The 14,914-nt window shown below is 41.5% G+C and overlaps 2 protein-coding genes and 1 long non-coding RNA gene across 17 annotated transcripts; 2 read left to right on the forward strand and 1 right to left on the reverse strand.

The window, feature by feature from the left end:
• The first annotated feature begins 84 nt into the window (after window positions 1-84).
• LOC116921218 (longitudinals lacking protein, isoforms H/M/V) lies at window positions 85-6,303 on the forward strand. 10 transcript variants are annotated; one of them, XM_032927479.2, is made up of 9 exons: window positions 86-326; window positions 398-588; window positions 648-813; window positions 886-1,253; window positions 1,312-1,390; window positions 1,455-1,553; window positions 5,538-5,610; window positions 5,697-5,799; window positions 5,869-6,303. In XM_032927479.2, exons 2-9 carry the CDS (start codon window positions 418-420, stop codon window positions 5,965-5,967), a joined length of 1,158 nt encoding a protein of 385 aa, XP_032783370.2. In that variant the 5' UTR covers window positions 86-326; window positions 398-417; the 3' UTR covers window positions 5,968-6,303. The 10 variants fall into 10 exon arrangements, 9 of the variants coding, with proteins under 9 accessions (XP_032783369.2, XP_032783370.2, XP_045029088.1 ...); XM_045173155.1 differs by having other exon boundaries at window positions 87-326; window positions 6,071-6,303; XR_004393103.2 differs by lacking the exons at window positions 5,538-5,610; window positions 5,697-5,799; window positions 5,869-6,303 and adding exons at window positions 2,979-3,304; window positions 3,401-3,543.
• LOC116921209 lies at window positions 6,282-14,634 on the forward strand. 6 transcript variants are annotated; one of them, XM_045173141.1, is made up of 10 exons: window positions 7,670-7,899; window positions 8,343-8,455; window positions 8,924-10,125; window positions 10,194-10,323; window positions 10,451-10,584; window positions 12,583-12,874; window positions 12,947-13,195; window positions 13,271-13,335; window positions 13,422-13,437; window positions 13,541-14,634. In XM_045173141.1, exons 1-10 carry the CDS (start codon window positions 7,884-7,886, stop codon window positions 13,544-13,546), a joined length of 2,223 nt encoding a protein of 740 aa, XP_045029076.1. In that variant the 5' UTR covers window positions 7,670-7,883; the 3' UTR covers window positions 13,547-14,634. The 6 variants fall into 6 exon arrangements, with proteins under 6 accessions (XP_045029075.1, XP_045029073.1, XP_045029076.1 ...); XM_045173140.1 differs by lacking the exons at window positions 7,670-7,899; window positions 13,422-13,437 and adding an exon at window positions 6,282-6,414; XM_045173138.1 differs by lacking the exons at window positions 7,670-7,899; window positions 13,422-13,437 and adding an exon at window positions 6,460-6,862.
• Window positions 6,444-7,648, reverse strand: LOC116921227. Its single transcript, XR_006646324.1, has 2 exons — window positions 7,260-7,648; window positions 6,444-7,199 (listed from the first exon to the last, which is right to left on the reverse strand). It is a non-coding gene; the product is annotated as an uncharacterized LOC116921227 (long non-coding RNA).
• Window positions 14,635-14,914: the final 280 nt, after the last annotated feature.

The following is a 14,914-nucleotide window of genomic DNA, read 5'->3' on the forward strand; positions in this document are numbered from 1 at the left end:
TTTAAATTGCGGTCAAACTCAAATACAAAGGCGGAAAACAATCGGCGTGCGCAGTCAACGTTCGTCTTCTCAACAAGTTCGGACGCTAGAGAGCGTTGCCTAGCTTGTCACAGTCGCCATATTGAGACTGAGGCCGAAACCGTTATTTTCGTCACGTCTTACAGTCCCATACATTATTTGCCTTTATAAAACTAATTGGTGTTAGTAAACCAGAAACCGCGGGGATTTCAAGCACATAATTTATTATAAACTCCGAAGGAAGCAGATGAGACTTTAGTCTTACATTATTAAAAACAAGCAAGCTTTTTAAACCAAACCGGAACAAAGTATGGCTTCTGGATTTGATATATTTGCCACGTTCATTTCATGCAATTTCTTTATTTCGGAATGCAAACAGGTTCCTTCACCTAATTAGTCATGGATGCTGAAGAATTCTGTTTGAGATGGAATAATCACCACCATGTTTTAGTTAGTGTTCTCGATAAATTGCTGGAAAAGGAATCAATGTGTGATGTGACTCTAGCTGCTGACCATCAATTTGTAAGAGTTCACAGATTAGTATTATGTGCCTGTAGCAATTACTTTGAGGTAAGGCAATCTTTATGTCTACAAGAAATAATGATATTTTACCACTTCTCTTTGTTCAGGAAATGCTAAGTAAACAAGCAGACAAGCAGGCGTTTATATTCCTGAAAGATGTCAGTTTTTCCGATCTCAGGGCCCTTGTTGATTACATGTACAAAGGAGAAGTAAATGTTGCCCAAGAACAACTGGCAAGCTTCCTACAAACAGCTGAAGCACTTGATATTAAAGGTACCTTTCTAAATTTGTGTACCATTAACTCCATGGAAGGATAAGAGCAAATCATATGACAACCACCTGCAGGTTTAGCATACAAAGAAGGAGACCAGTCAAAATCCAAATCAAGTCAAAATGTCAGGTCTTCTGCTTTAAAAAGGACATTGAATGAATCTGTACCTACTTCGTCAGTTGTATCAACTTCCAGTAATCCCCAAAGAAATGACAATGATGCTTCTCATCCACCTATTCAAAACCTATCCTCCTCAAGACCTAAGCCACCTCCTGCCAAGAAAGCACACATTCTACCATCAGAATCTCCAACCAATCCACCAAATACAGACCCAGATGACCATTTTGTTGTTGTCGACCCAAAACTAGAATCTGAAATAGACTCGGACCATATGGAAGACCAACTCGAAGACAACGGACCAGAATGGGCATCACGAGCATTAGTAAACAAAAAGTAATTGCTTTGTATTGCAAACTGGTTGAACAATTCTTTATTCCTAGGACTGCGACGATGATTGGAGCACTTCCGACCCCGGCATGATATCTATTGTACCTAATTCGACCCGCGAAATCACTTTCAGTAATGAACAGCTTCTTTTGTTTTTGAGCATCAATTAAAACTCATAACATAAAAATAATTTAAGGCTCCACTGTATCGGAATCAAAACTTGCGGACAATGTTGCCGGTCCATCAGGAACACAATCCAAGACCAACAATTCATCCAGTACAACAGCATCTCGAGGTAGGCATTTTCAGTTGCCTTTTGTTACACCTTCCACTTAGATTTGCCTCCCCGGTAGCTCTCTTTTTGGTTCCTCCCCTTTCGAGGAAGAAATGTCCTGGTTTCCGTGCAAATCAGGCCAACGTGAATCTCTTAGTATCAGTTTTTGTTCTCAAACGAGAAGGCTCCAGTCGTTCTATTTTTCTGTAGGGGTTTAATAGACACGCCGACGTTTTTAAATTATCCAAATCGGGAAGAGGGCAAATGGAGAAAAAGAACAATAGGATGCCAATAGCTAAAAAGCCGAATTTGACGGATGGTCTTCTCCAATCAATAGGTGCTTCTCCTGTCGTACCTGTCAAGGATTCCAGTATCGACACGGTTCAAGCGATTGCCACGACGATATCGGCTGTATCGACTCCGGCAACTGTTTGTCCGCGATGTTCGGCCAGGTTCTCTTGGGTCGGTGCCATGCTGGTCCACCTCCGTTCCAACGAATGCGGCTCTCTGCCTAAGTTTACATGCCCGTTACCCTCGTGCAATTTCACCACTCGCCATCAGCGGAATATCAAACGACATGTCGTGCGGTTGCATCCCGAGTTGGACTATCGTTGAATACGCGAACGCGTTCACTTTCCAACCAGATATTTACCCTTCCCAACTTTTGCCGCTTCTGTTAACATTAACAAGTTTTCTCTTTCTCCGCTTGAATCAGAATTCCGCCAGATCCGTCAGCGAATTTCATATAGGCTTTTTTTTTCCTAAGCACTTTTTTTTTTGTTTCAAAAATTCTGTTTCGGCTTGACAGATTTTTTTTGTCTAAATTCTAGAATGTAATACTTTGACTCGATCTTTCTTATTGGTCCCCTGTTTTTTTATTTTGTTCCAAATGTTCTGTTAGGATACGAGATGGATGATGAGTCTCATGTCGAACGCTTCGGTTGTCCCAATTGCCATCGGAGTTATAAGCATAGAAAACATTTGTACCGCCATCTGCGCCAGGGATGCGATGAAATGACTACAAAAACGACGGCTGGTCGACGCGACGGCCAACCGAGTCACATGCCCTTCTTCCGGTGCAGTTTTTGCTCTTACACCACTTACCTAAAGGCTTCCCTGCTTCAACACGCACAGCTCGAGCACAACCAGGATTGTCCTTGCTGATGTTCCTCGTCGAACATTTGATGTCTTGCCTGTTTTATTTTTTAGTTAGTTTTTTTTTTTTTCTTTTCTTTTTGCGATGAAAAAAACCTTAGAATGCACAGGGAACCAGTTCAAAATAAAAGTGTATTTTCTTTTTTTACAAGAACGTAATCTTTCGCGGTAAGATCATTATTATTATTTTTTCCAAATTCTGAGAAAAATTGGAAATCATTTTGTTTGATTCCTTGTTTTGTATTTCTCTCTTTCTTATTTTGCCATTCGATGCCTGGTTTCTGCTTACAGGCGCTGAAGAGAACGGTCCATCTCGGGTCGCCTGCCCAAATTGTCACCGGACTTATAAGTATCGAAGGCTTTTGTACCGTCACCTTCGTCAAGGCTGCGATGTGGCGACACCGCAAACCATGGCCAATTGTCGCAATGCCCCCCCAAATCATATGCCCGTCTTCCGATGCCATTTTTGCCCCTATGTCACGTTCATTAAGGGATTTTTAAATTCACACACTCAGACCGAACACGCCCATTAGACCCCATCCAAGTCCCCCACTTGAGTTACGTATGTATTCGTGTTGTAACTCAGGAGTCAGGAAGGCCCTATTATCTTGACAACGGTAGTCGTAAAAAAAAGAATTGATTTATTCTACGTTTGGCACATTCTCATGGGTCCATTATTGTTTTTGTTTTTTCTCAAATGTTCTGGCCAATAGGTGACGAGATGGACGGTCAATCTCGCGTCGGTTGCCCCAATTGCCATCGGACCTATAAGTCCAACAAATTTTTGTATCGCCATCTTCGACAAGGTTGCGGCGAAATAGCTTCCGGCTTCCGCGAAGATCAACCGTGCCATCTGCCCATCTACAGATGTCATTTGTGCTCTTACATTACGTTCGTTAAGGGATTTCTGTACCGCCACTCTCAGACCGCCCACTAGGCTGTTGAGCCCTTTTCGCAACCAGACAAATATCGTTTGGCCGTAATTTTTACTTCTAGCTGTTGTCAGCTTTTCTGCAAATTAGAAAGAACTTGTGTTACCTGAGAAAATACAAATGCCCAGTTCTACCAGCTATCGTTTGGTGATAGTTTGATGCTCGTGTTGATTGATGCTCTTGGCAGGCTAAGGGACAACTTTTTGATCGGAGATAGCGCATTACACTCACACATTTTTATGATCCTGTCCATACAGTAGCTTAAAACAAGATCTCAATGTCTTATTTCGTCCCGAAATTAGAAAGCTTTCTATAAAACCTGCAGACACGAGATACGAACTTGTACTACGATTCCAATCCTAATGATTTGTTTCCTTATTTTATTGCCCCCTACTGATAGGTGCCGATGAAGATGGTCAATCCGCTCGAATTGTTTGCCCCAATTGCCTAAGGAGTTATAAGACCAGGAGGCTTTTGTATCGTCATCTACGACAAGGATGTGGCGAAGTGGCTTCTGGTTACCGCGAAGACCAGCCGTGCATCCTACCCGTCTTCCGTTGTCAATTTTGCCCATACATTACGTTTATTAGGGGATTCCTAAGCCGACACAACCTGAGCTTCCATAATTATTCAACTATCGCAAATTAGTTGTAGCTATCGAATTAGCGGCGAATAGACAGCACTTTTTATTAAATTTTTTTTTTTTTTTTTGGGGGAGGTTTTCTTTTTGCAAATGTATTGTATGATGATGATACTTCATTTGACCAAATGTTCCGGTTAATTAATTAGGTGACGAGGTGGACGATCAATCTCGACTCAGTTGCCCGGTTTGCTGTCGGAGTTATAAGTCTAGAAAACATTTGTTGCAACATCTGCGCCGAAACTACCACGGTTGTGCACAGCCGTCTGTCAACTCTCTCGTTGGACCGTATTCTCATTTGCCCCACTTTCAATGCTCTTTTGCTACGTGCTCTTATCTCACTTTCGTTAAGCGATTCCTATACCAACACGCCGAGGAAGTTCACGGTATCGTTCGACCGGAACCGTTGGCTGCTTCGTGAATTTCAGCTCACGACAAGCTGCATCCGTTAATGCGTTCAAATTTTGCCCCGTACAAGCACCTAATTTTTCCCAAAATTTGGTGGAGGAAATAAAAAGAAAAGGAAATCAGTCTTGCGTTGAAATTGAATACAAAAGAAAATGACAAAAGAACGGAATTTTGATTTCTTATTTTGTTCTTCGTGTACTCTGTTTCGGTTCATAACGTAACGATGTTGGCGGTCTGTCTAGTCATGTTGAACTATTCGGTTGTTTCAATGCAAATGGATTGATTAGAATGAGAAGTATCTATAGTGTGTTTCTCTACGCAACATCCATGGCGCAAGCGGGTGAAACTCGGCGCCCAGTCACGTGAAAATCCACCAATTGCAAACTGCCCTATTTTTTCCGTTGTTTGCTCGTATAGATATGTAAATCGCTTAGATTGCGCCAACCTATTGAGATCGTCGCAAATCGGACTATCTGTCAAATAATCAGTAAAACAATTTCGTTCTTACTGGCTAATTGGATACTCATTGTCTTGATTCATAAAAAAAAAAATACACGGCACTCTCCATTGTCGAAACTGTTTGAGTCTATTGTGTGTAAAGTAAACAATCTGGATTTGAAGAGCTTCTAGTTTATATAGCGATCGTTGATTTTGCTTAATTGGATCGGGAATTTCTCGAACCTTTACAATCTTGTTAGCGGACTCTTTGGCTAAACCAGTTCTTTACATAGTGAACAATAACTTAAAAAAAAAATGGGTCCCTAAATTCCCATATCAAAATCGCAAATTGATATTCATAAAGAGAATTCACACAATTTGTGTAATAACTAGTTGATCGCAGTTTCATTATTTTTGTCGTTCAATTTTCAGGTGGTTCTACTGCATTCCTGATGGTGTGTCCCAATTGCTCCAAGCGTTACACACATCCCAATTCGTACACGAGGTAAATGACTTTACATGTTATCTACGCTTCGCACACGTACTCAATTTCCTTTCTCTTTTATCTTTCTCCAATTCTGGAAAATTAAGGCACGTCAAAAATGAGTGCGTAGCTGTCGAACCGAAATTTCCTTGTCTCGATTGTGGATCCCGTTTCCGTCGTAAAGCCTACCTCAAAGATCACATTTGTCCGGTAAGAAGTTTTCTCTCCCCTCATAACTACAACCATCTGCTGTCAATAAAAATAATATATATCTGATAGATGAGTCGTGACAGTCGAAAACTTGTCGATTTTTCTTCTGTTTACTGGGTCTCTTCAGTGAAAACCAAAAAAAGTGCCGGATGTCTTAACTTTCTCTAGCTTCTATTCTTGCTACCTGGCTGCATCTTAACGATCTGGCATGAATCACATGAATCAGAAAATCCCATTTAAAAACATTTCTTTCTCTCTGATGTCTATCTAGGCAAGGAGAGTGGCGTTCGTCGCAACCACCAACCCGTCGTCTTCTTGAAAGAAACCCAAGTCGGTATACCCGTCTTGTCTGTGTGTGTAAACCACAAAGTAATCTCCTCCTGTTCCACGCACCACCTACCCAACACAATTCGTTTGGAGTGGAACGAACGACTCAAATACGTACCTCAATCGGCGACTCACATAATTTTTACGGATTGGTACTCGCTGGTAGAAAAAAAGAAAAACAATTGACGGCGTCATGCAGCAAAGAAGAAGGGCTGGCTGGAAGAGGCGGATTATCCACATAGAAATGCAACGGGAAAAGAAAAATCAGTCACTCAAGGGTTTTACAAGGTTGAACGAATAGCCCGTGTGAGCTTTTGTTTCATATCGCCTCACTCACTCATTCGTGATTCGATTTCTCCCCTACTCTAAGCAACAACAATAACACAAAAAAATTCTAAGCATTTCCTTCTTCCTTCCTTTCCATAACTGAAACGTGTTTTTTTTTTCTTTTTCTTTTCATGTGTTTTTTTTTTATTCGTGAGCCGGCACAGTCCGTCGTGGTGGTGGAAAAGTTTTGACGTCACGCAGACTGCTGTTGACATTGGTGTTGAACAGTTGTGTTTTGTCGACGTTCGTGCGTGAGTGTGTATGTCCTTTTGTGCTGGGAGTTCTAAGTTGCCGAAAGAATAATAAAAAAAAAACATTCTTCAAACATTTTTGCTGGATAATCGTTGCCGGTCACGTCATCACGTTCCCTTTCTTTCTTTTTTTTTTTTTTGTTAGTCTATTTGTCCAGGCAAGTTTTTGTCGTCTTTTGTCATTGCTGTTACAACCGACCGGTTTCCATCCGTTTTTTTTTTAACTGTCCATCTATATTTACTTGTTGCATTTCTCTGTGTGGTAAAGTACATTTCCGTTAAAGATATGAAAGGGCAAATGACATCATCAGCACATCATTATGTCGATAATAACATGAGTGCAAAGCTATTCATTTGTCATTTACCTCACTAACAAGGTTTGGGTTGGTACGTACCTATCGTTCACCTTGCAATTATTCTTTTGGCGGTTCATTTAGTGGATGTTGTTTATGGCCATTACACATCTTCGGCCCAAGGCCTTTCCTTTGTTTTGTGCTAAAGAACGAGAAGAAATTAAAACTAGTTTGGAGAACGTATAGTAATAATCATCGCTACACTTGAGTAGTCACGACTCGGTAGGAAAGATTTTACGAAGCTAGTAGTAGTTTGGTGGGAAGATTTTTGTTTCCCGTTGTTAGTGTTTTGTTTTGTTTTTTCGAGGGAAAGCAGGTGGTGGTTTCAGCGCCATCTCTTACCGCGTGAACTGATGCTGAACTGATGGCCCAGAAAGAATCGCTTTTTTTTGCAACATGAAAATGTGAAATAGTAAAAGTATGGCTTACAAATGTCTTGCATAAGATGGTATGTTTGCAAAATCGATGTATAACTGCTTGGAATCTGTTGGAACTATCCATCCCGAAAGAAATTTTTTACTCCTCATGGGTTTTGTAGTTTAATGAGTTATTGGATTTTGTAGCAAATCCCTAGATGGCGCGAGTTGTTTTTATTGATTTCCAGCTCTTAAACCTGTTTTCCTTTTTTAACCAGTGGCCGTGAGAAAAACCGTGTGTGTATGATGTGTGTTTTGTGACTTCTGCTTTTTTCATTTTTTTTTGCGATAAAGACGGGATTGTGATTTCTTTCATCAGCTGCCCAGTCTAATCATTTAGAAATTCCTAGCCCGTTGATATTTATCTTGGTGCCTTTTCCATCCCAGCGCTCGCTCAATTCCAAACCATTATGCTGGGTGGTTCAGGTTGGTTGACTTTCAGACCTGTTCTAAGCTCATTTTCTTTGCTACTGTAAATTCCTCCATCAATTGGCCGTAGTTTTGAAAAGGGTGGAAAGCTTTTATTCGTCGAGAAAAGAAGAAGAAACATCTTGTTTTGAAAGTTGGATAATTAAGGCTTTCTCTCTTGCTTCCGAATTCTCTTGGACCTCCTCAGTTGAGATTTTGCTGATGTTGCGCACAGTTGACAGGCTCCTTAGCTGTGTCTTCAAGCTCCCCTTTTAGTGCGTCAAGTTTTTGGTTGGGGCATTGTCTTTTTTGTAAGACAGGTGTGCATTTGGATAGCATTTGTTTCTATTTCCTGCTGTTGTATGGTTGTTGGCTATTTAATAGTACTCTGTGAAGCCCTTGCTCCATATATCAAGTTACCATGCGAAATTTGACTACAGTTTTTTCTTCTTTCCCTCCAGGTTTCAGTCACAGCCAGCAAATGGGCAATTGTGTTTCTTCACAGAGCCAGCAGGCAGCGTTGGAGAAACAGGCAGCAAGTGGCAGAGGCAGGAGCATTGTTTCTCTTCGCAAGGTATTTGTTTTTGTTTCATTCAGTCACAAAACTTATCTTGACAAACCAAAACATACTCGAGTTTGCTCATCGTCCGTGAGGACCAAAGTGGTCATCGGCGACATAAAAAAAACACGTGGGTGACATATACGATAGGTTTATCGAGTCCCTGGCGCAGGCGCATTAGGCCTCAAGGGAAACCTTAATGTAAAGGGTATTGATTATCAAAAGGTTCCATCTTGTTGTTGTCCTTCTACGACTTTCCACAGTCGACGACGACTTCCTTGTCGCAGTTAGATTTGTGAATATAATTTCAGTTGTAATTTCCTGCTGATTCGTGTTGCTTTTTTAGCCGCAGTGTACGTTGTGCACGAGATGCTCCAAGTTTCAAGTGCATGACATTTGACCCAACGTTTTCTGGTTATTTTCTTTAAAAAACAAATTTTTTTTCTCTCTCTCCCCCTCTCTTCTGTCTATTGTTATACTCAGGCTGCAATGGAGAAGTATCCGGTTCCCACAAAAAACCGCTTGGCCCTGGCCAACGAAGGGACTGCTTCCAGCAACAATAGCAACAACGCCCCAGCTACACAGCAAAACAACGTAGGCAACGATATGGCGCAATTACGTTCGAAATTACGGCCACCCTCGGTCATCATCGCCCGGCCTGTCAGCATCCAGCTGACGAAAAGTGGAATTGACACGAATGGCAACATACCTCGACCTTCTAGTCTACCTCGCCTACTGAAAACGTCCGACAACAACACGACGGCCAAGGCAGAATCATTGCAACAAGCGAAACCGGCGAATTTGACGAATAATTTCCGCACAGTCAGTTTGGATTCGAAAAACCGGACGATTCTCAATCCACCGCCACCCGTGTCGTCTTTATCGAACAAGACATCGACGGCCTCCAAGGATTCAGGGTCCGTTTCACCTTCACCGTCGAGCATGTCCATTGCATCGAGTTTCGGATCGAATAAAAGTCATTCTATGGCTGATTCCGGATTCGCCACTTGCTCCAGCAGCCGGTCGCAGTCTACGATTTCCGACAGAAAGTCGGCGTTATCTCTGAAATTCGGTTTCTTCAACAAGAAACCGGCCAGCGCTACGGAAACGAAGAAAATCAATATCGATAGAATTAACTCTGCTAATTGCGTTCAAACTGCGATTCCGGCTGTGGGCAAACTTCGCGGCCCGTGCGAATTGCCTCGTCAAACAAAATCACCGCGTCCCACTTCGCTTCGGCTGACGTCATCAGTTACCGTTGGAGCAGCTGCGGTTCAGCGATTGCCCACCAAAATACAACAGCCGCCGCATAAAAGTCCAGCTAGGCTGCCAACTCCTCAATTGACGTCGATTAAGAATCGAGCGGCGCAAGTACTCGGTCGTAGCAAAAGCAACGATTATAAATCGGTGGAACTGAGGCCGCGTCTCAGCGTCGAGGCTATTGTAGCGTCGCTGGAACAAGAAATTCGCCAACAGTTGGGGCCGGAACCGCCTCCGTTGGTCTGCAGTCCGAAGAAAGAGACAAAGGAGTCGAGGCCAACTGTGAAAGTCGATGTGGAACGATTCGGCATTGAGTCTGCGTGCGAAGCAGAAATCACGTTTGTCGATGAAGATGAAGATTTTATTGAAGACATTGAACTTCAACTGCAAACGCCTTCCAGCGCCGCCGAGTGTCAGCCATCTCCGTTAGTTCTTTTCTATTTTTATCCCTTCAAATTTAAATTTTCATCATTTGTGTTTTTTTCTGTTACAGGGAGGGAGACGATCAAAGTCGAGACGAAGGCCATCATGGCGACGAAGAAGATTCTAATGCTACATCCATTTCAGACGCCATGATTGACGATGAAATTGCCGACCAACCCGGTCTTGTCATGCTCGGACAGGTTGATTACTATACTTTCTTTTTCTTGCTTATCTTTTGAACTGTTGTTGATGGTCGTATTTTTAAGTGTAATTATTTTTTATTTTTTCTCTCTCCTCTGTTTTTTTTTTGTTTGGTTTTTTTAATAGTCGTATTCTGTTCCGGCGTCGCCGATGCATTCGTGGAGATCGGAGTTGTTTCATTACAACTTACCGCCCATGTCCATGATCAATTATCCGCCGTCGGAAGACGACCAATCGGACGTATCATCCTACCATCACAGGTCAGTGGATTTGTGGTTTAATGGCAGGCGTCCAGCGTGAACATTTGTCTTACTCCAGAGGTGTTCCAGTCGAGTAGTTTTCCAAGGGCCTTTTTTTTTTCAAATTTTTATTTTTTTTACCCTTCGGTGGCAGGTGGTCCGTGAGCAAGAAAGCGTGACGGTTTAGATCGAATGCATTCGTCTGTGATGAAGCAACTGCACCGCGTTCTTTTTTTCTTCACCTTCTACCACTAGGAGCTTGAATAGTGGCGCCATTTTTTTTTAAAGAATTTTTTGTTTTCTTTTCGAGAACAAAAAAAAAAAGTAGAGGATCTTAAGAGCGTCAGACGTGAGAGAAGGAAAACTATCGATACTTCCCCTTTTTTTTTTCTTTCTTTAAAGCCATGGTTATACGATCATCATTTCTTTTCCTGGTAAGCTCGTCTGTTTCTGCGTTGAGAACAGACAGACTCTGGAATTCCGCCAGAGAGTTGTGAGATAGAAGCTGGAACAGCACGATACGCTTTTGTTGGCTGTTTTTTGGTGCGTCGGCCGGTGCTTCTGCCTAAATAGGTATTCCAAACTACCCTCTAATTTAGAGTTTTGAAATTCGTTTTGTTGTTGTTGTTTTTTTTTGGCCCCTCTTTTACGGTAATGGACATGGCCGTGTCCGGCTGTAATAACAATAACAAAAGAAAGAAAAAGGCCGATGTTAGAAACAAAACAAAAAGCCGCTGTCTTCTTGATTTATTGAACCTGTTGTTTGTGCGCTTGTAGAACCAGTGAACTTTTTTGTTGGCCACTCGTTGCGTCGTTTCGCTTGGCAAGAATTTGATGTCAAGTTCTCCTTGTTAAAAAGAAAATGTGGGGGGGGGGATAACACTGGAAATTCCGCATTCGTGTTTTGGTTTCTCTCTTGTTTTTTTTTTCAGGTTAGTTTTTAATCAGATAATTATCTCGTAGGCATAGAATAGAAGAAACCTTAGTTTTCTGAATTCATTTGACGATGTTTAGACATTTTCTTTTAACACAAGCGGATGGTGACAACTGCTAGATAATTCATTGGATGGCTGGCATTGTACCCTCCCCCAAAAATGTCGTCGTATGAACCGAGTAATAATTTTTATATTTTTATTTGAACACCAGCCCCCTCGTCCGTATTCTGCTTTAAAAAAAAAAAAAGAAAACCACAAGAGAGAAAGGGCAGCGAACTTTATTATTGTCCATTTTTCTTTCCTCATCCATGTCGGGTTTATTTAGTTTAATTTTATTTGGCTTCGGATCAAAGAGCTGATCACGACCGAGAAGTTCAACAATCATCTCCGCTATTTAAGAGAACGAGTTATTTTTTTTTTAAAGGTGATAGGGGACTTTAATTTATCTTTTCTCCCGTTTTTTTCACGCTCTTCAACGCTAATGTTATGCCGTTAATCGTGAACCCGCTATCTCATCGACATCTCATTGTCTTAACCGGATAAACCGCTTCAGCTTCTCGTCTTGAAACTCTTCAATCAATTCGATTTCAGCTGCTCGAAAGGAATTTCAAAACAAAAAAATGGGAATTCCCGCGCCGTCCAGCTAGTTTCTCACGATAAAGAGGGAGGGGGGAAGAAAACGTACTCGACTAAAGGTGAATAAACTTTCGTGTCCACTATCGGCCATGTCTCTTTCCTTTCTCAACATCCCCCTCCTCCCCTTCCTCAATCTAAGAAAAACTCAGGTGGAAAACGAAAATTTTCCCATCGTCCGGTAGTCAAACTTGAGAGGAAATGCTAGCGGGCATTCGCTGTCCGTTTATGGTTCTTTAGAGATTTCCTTTCTTTCTTGCACAAGGTGAGAGAGAGATAAGAACGCCAGTTTGCGTTAGCATCTCGTTACTTGAAAACGTGTCAAAATTAACTCGACTCTCTCGTGTGCCGTGGCCGCACGGCCATCTGCGATGTTTAAAATCGCTCTGCTTTTTTGTTGACGCTATGGCGGCGTTGGTTTTTAACAAATCGATTGCTTGTGTGAGCTCAGACTAGTGCGACGACGCGTGGCCAGTGTCAGCGATATCGACGACGGTCTGAAGGAGACGGCAGTGGCAACGGCCAGCAGCAGTCCTGTTGCTTCTGCCGATGTTGTCAGGTCGGCGACGATGCGAGCTGAACTGTTTACGTCTCCGTCTTCGTCGTCAAAACATCGCGAGAGCAGCAGCACTTACTGGCCGCCTCCGGAGGCGACCATCGTCATCGAATTGGAAGAGTACACGACGATGGCGAACGAATTAGCCGATATCAAATCGCAGCTGGTCACGTTACAAAATCTTTTGGTATGTCAGTTAATTTTTTATTTTTTCTATGAATGTACTTTTGATTTAAAAAAAAAAATCATCTTGGTGCAGGTGGAAACTGTAACAGATGGTAATTGCGGTGGTATAGATCAAGTCGGATCTCATACAGCGCCTCTATGGGACTTGAAGCGTGATCTTGTTCTCTTACGGGAGGAGCTGCAAGAGAAGAACACGACAATCAAAACGTTAAAGAATCAATTACGCGCTGTTAATGGACGGACATCTGTAAACAAGAATAAAGACTCGACGGCAACTACTAAAGTAGCTCCTTCGTGCAATGTTGCCACACAAACCGACAGGGTACGTTATTGTACGGCGTCTGCCATAATCTCTAAGGTGTTTTTAAAAATAATTCGTCTTTCGTTGGTTTCTTAGGCACGAAGTGGGGCCGTCACTAACGGTACATCACCGTCGGATAATGACGAAGTTCAATTAGTCAGGTAGGGAGCTCTTATCTATGAACTGTTCTTTAACCTAACAATGAGTCACGTATTATCTCTTATCTCTGGGGGCATTTAAAATGCAGCTTTAGGATAGGACAGGTAAAAATTAAATAGTAGAGATGGTCCTTTTGTTTTTAGTTCGTTACAGCTGCCTGTTTTTTAGAGACTTTTCTCACGAAATTCTTGTTTTGTATGTGCACAGTACTAAAATGAAGCTACCCATGGCTTCGGGATTGCCAGTCCGGTCTCGTCCGATTAGATTGACGACAAAGTGATGACGCGAATTCAATCACCAGCTTTAATCAATTGTAATACTTTAGTCTTATAATTCTGATTTATTCCCATTTGGTCCCCTAAATTTCCATTCTAAGAAATCATGAATTCTTTATCATTATTTGCCCACGTGCGTAACTAAATTGTTTCTTCCGTTTTCTTGTCACGTGATTGTCCCGTTGAAAGACAGGCTGAGGTAACGTAAAGCTTTAAATAAGAAAGAAATAAGAGCCAGAGAGCTTATTGGGTTTCACACTCCAGAAGATCTAATTCGATTGTTTAGATATGTAATTCCCTAGTCATTTTCTCGCCCCGAAAACACGTATTTACATCTCGATTTTCTTCTTCGTCTCTTGTGATGGATTCATTTTCTTTTCATTCGGAGATGGCAATGTAATTGAAGCACAAGTGTATGCAACGCATATTGGAATAATTAGGGAAAGGGTTGCCGTCATTCATATTCACAATTCCAGTGTAATAGTTCACTCCGTATACTAACTAGCCGAATAACAAAAAAAGAACGTAAACTTTAATGCCATTCACGTTGTTATTATACCATCCACATCCTGCTGAAGTCCATTCATTTTCTTCGCTGTTTTCTTAAAAGAAGCTTGTCAGTTTTTTTTTTCTTTTCCTGTTTAGTCACACAGCTCTCACCGTCTCTGTTTGTGCCCCTCCAATTCAAGTATTTGTTTAGATTGCTGTTCACCAAACGTTGACTTATGACATAACTACTCATTCACGTAACTTCTTGACCCTGAATTATTCTTACCGTCCGGTTTTTTTCTTTTCGTTTTGTTATTGCCTTTTTTTTTTTTCCTTCCATCACACACGGAATACATGTCTTGGTTAATTCTGCCACATTCCTCGGATGGAAACGTATTGATTTTTCTGCTTCTTTATTTGCCCTATCACTTAAATTATTGATCGATTGATTCTTTTATTATTCGTCTGGGTTACTGGCAGTTGGATCGAATCTGGATTGATTCAGAGTATTCTTGTAATACACGGAGTTGTACGTAATTATGCTGTATTGTCAACGTCACCAGTGCATGTGTAATTAATTGTACTGTAATGTCGATAGTCTGTGCTGATGGTATTTAATTTTGAATCTATTTTTCACGTTTTTTTTTTTCGTACTGCTGAAAGTTATAGGATTTAGGGATCAAGTGGGCGTTTCATGAAACAGAAAGTACACAGCTCAACGTGTGAGTGAGAACACATACTTAACTTTCATACATTTTAAATTAAATTGAATTAAACAGAACCCTTACATCGTCTGCCATTTCCATTTAATTTAGAA

Source organism: Daphnia magna, linkage group LG4 (assembly GCF_020631705.1).
Source record: "Daphnia magna isolate NIES linkage group LG4, ASM2063170v1.1, whole genome shotgun sequence".
Classification (NCBI taxonomy): domain Eukaryota; kingdom Metazoa; phylum Arthropoda; class Branchiopoda; order Diplostraca; family Daphniidae; genus Daphnia; species Daphnia magna.

Excerpts from the sequence above, each read along its gene's own strand:
- LOC116921218 (XM_032927478.2), top strand. The coding sequence starts at position 418 with ATGGATGCTGAAGAATTCTGTTTGAGATGGAATAATCACCACCATGTT. Across the intron at positions 814-885 it reads TGAAGCACTTGATATTAAAG|GTTTAGCATACAAAGAAGGA; the intron begins GTACCTTTCTAA and ends AACCACCTGCAG. Across the intron at positions 1,254-1,311 it reads AATGGGCATCACGAGCATTA|GACTGCGACGATGATTGGAG; the intron begins GTAAACAAAAAG and ends CTTTATTCCTAG.
- LOC116921209 (XM_032927466.2), top strand. Across the intron at positions 10,126-10,193 it reads GCCGAGTGTCAGCCATCTCC|GGAGGGAGACGATCAAAGTC; the intron begins GTTAGTTCTTTT and ends TTTCTGTTACAG. Across the intron at positions 13,336-13,540 it reads GACGAAGTTCAATTAGTCAG|TACTAAAATGAAGCTACCCA; the intron begins GTAGGGAGCTCT and ends GTATGTGCACAG.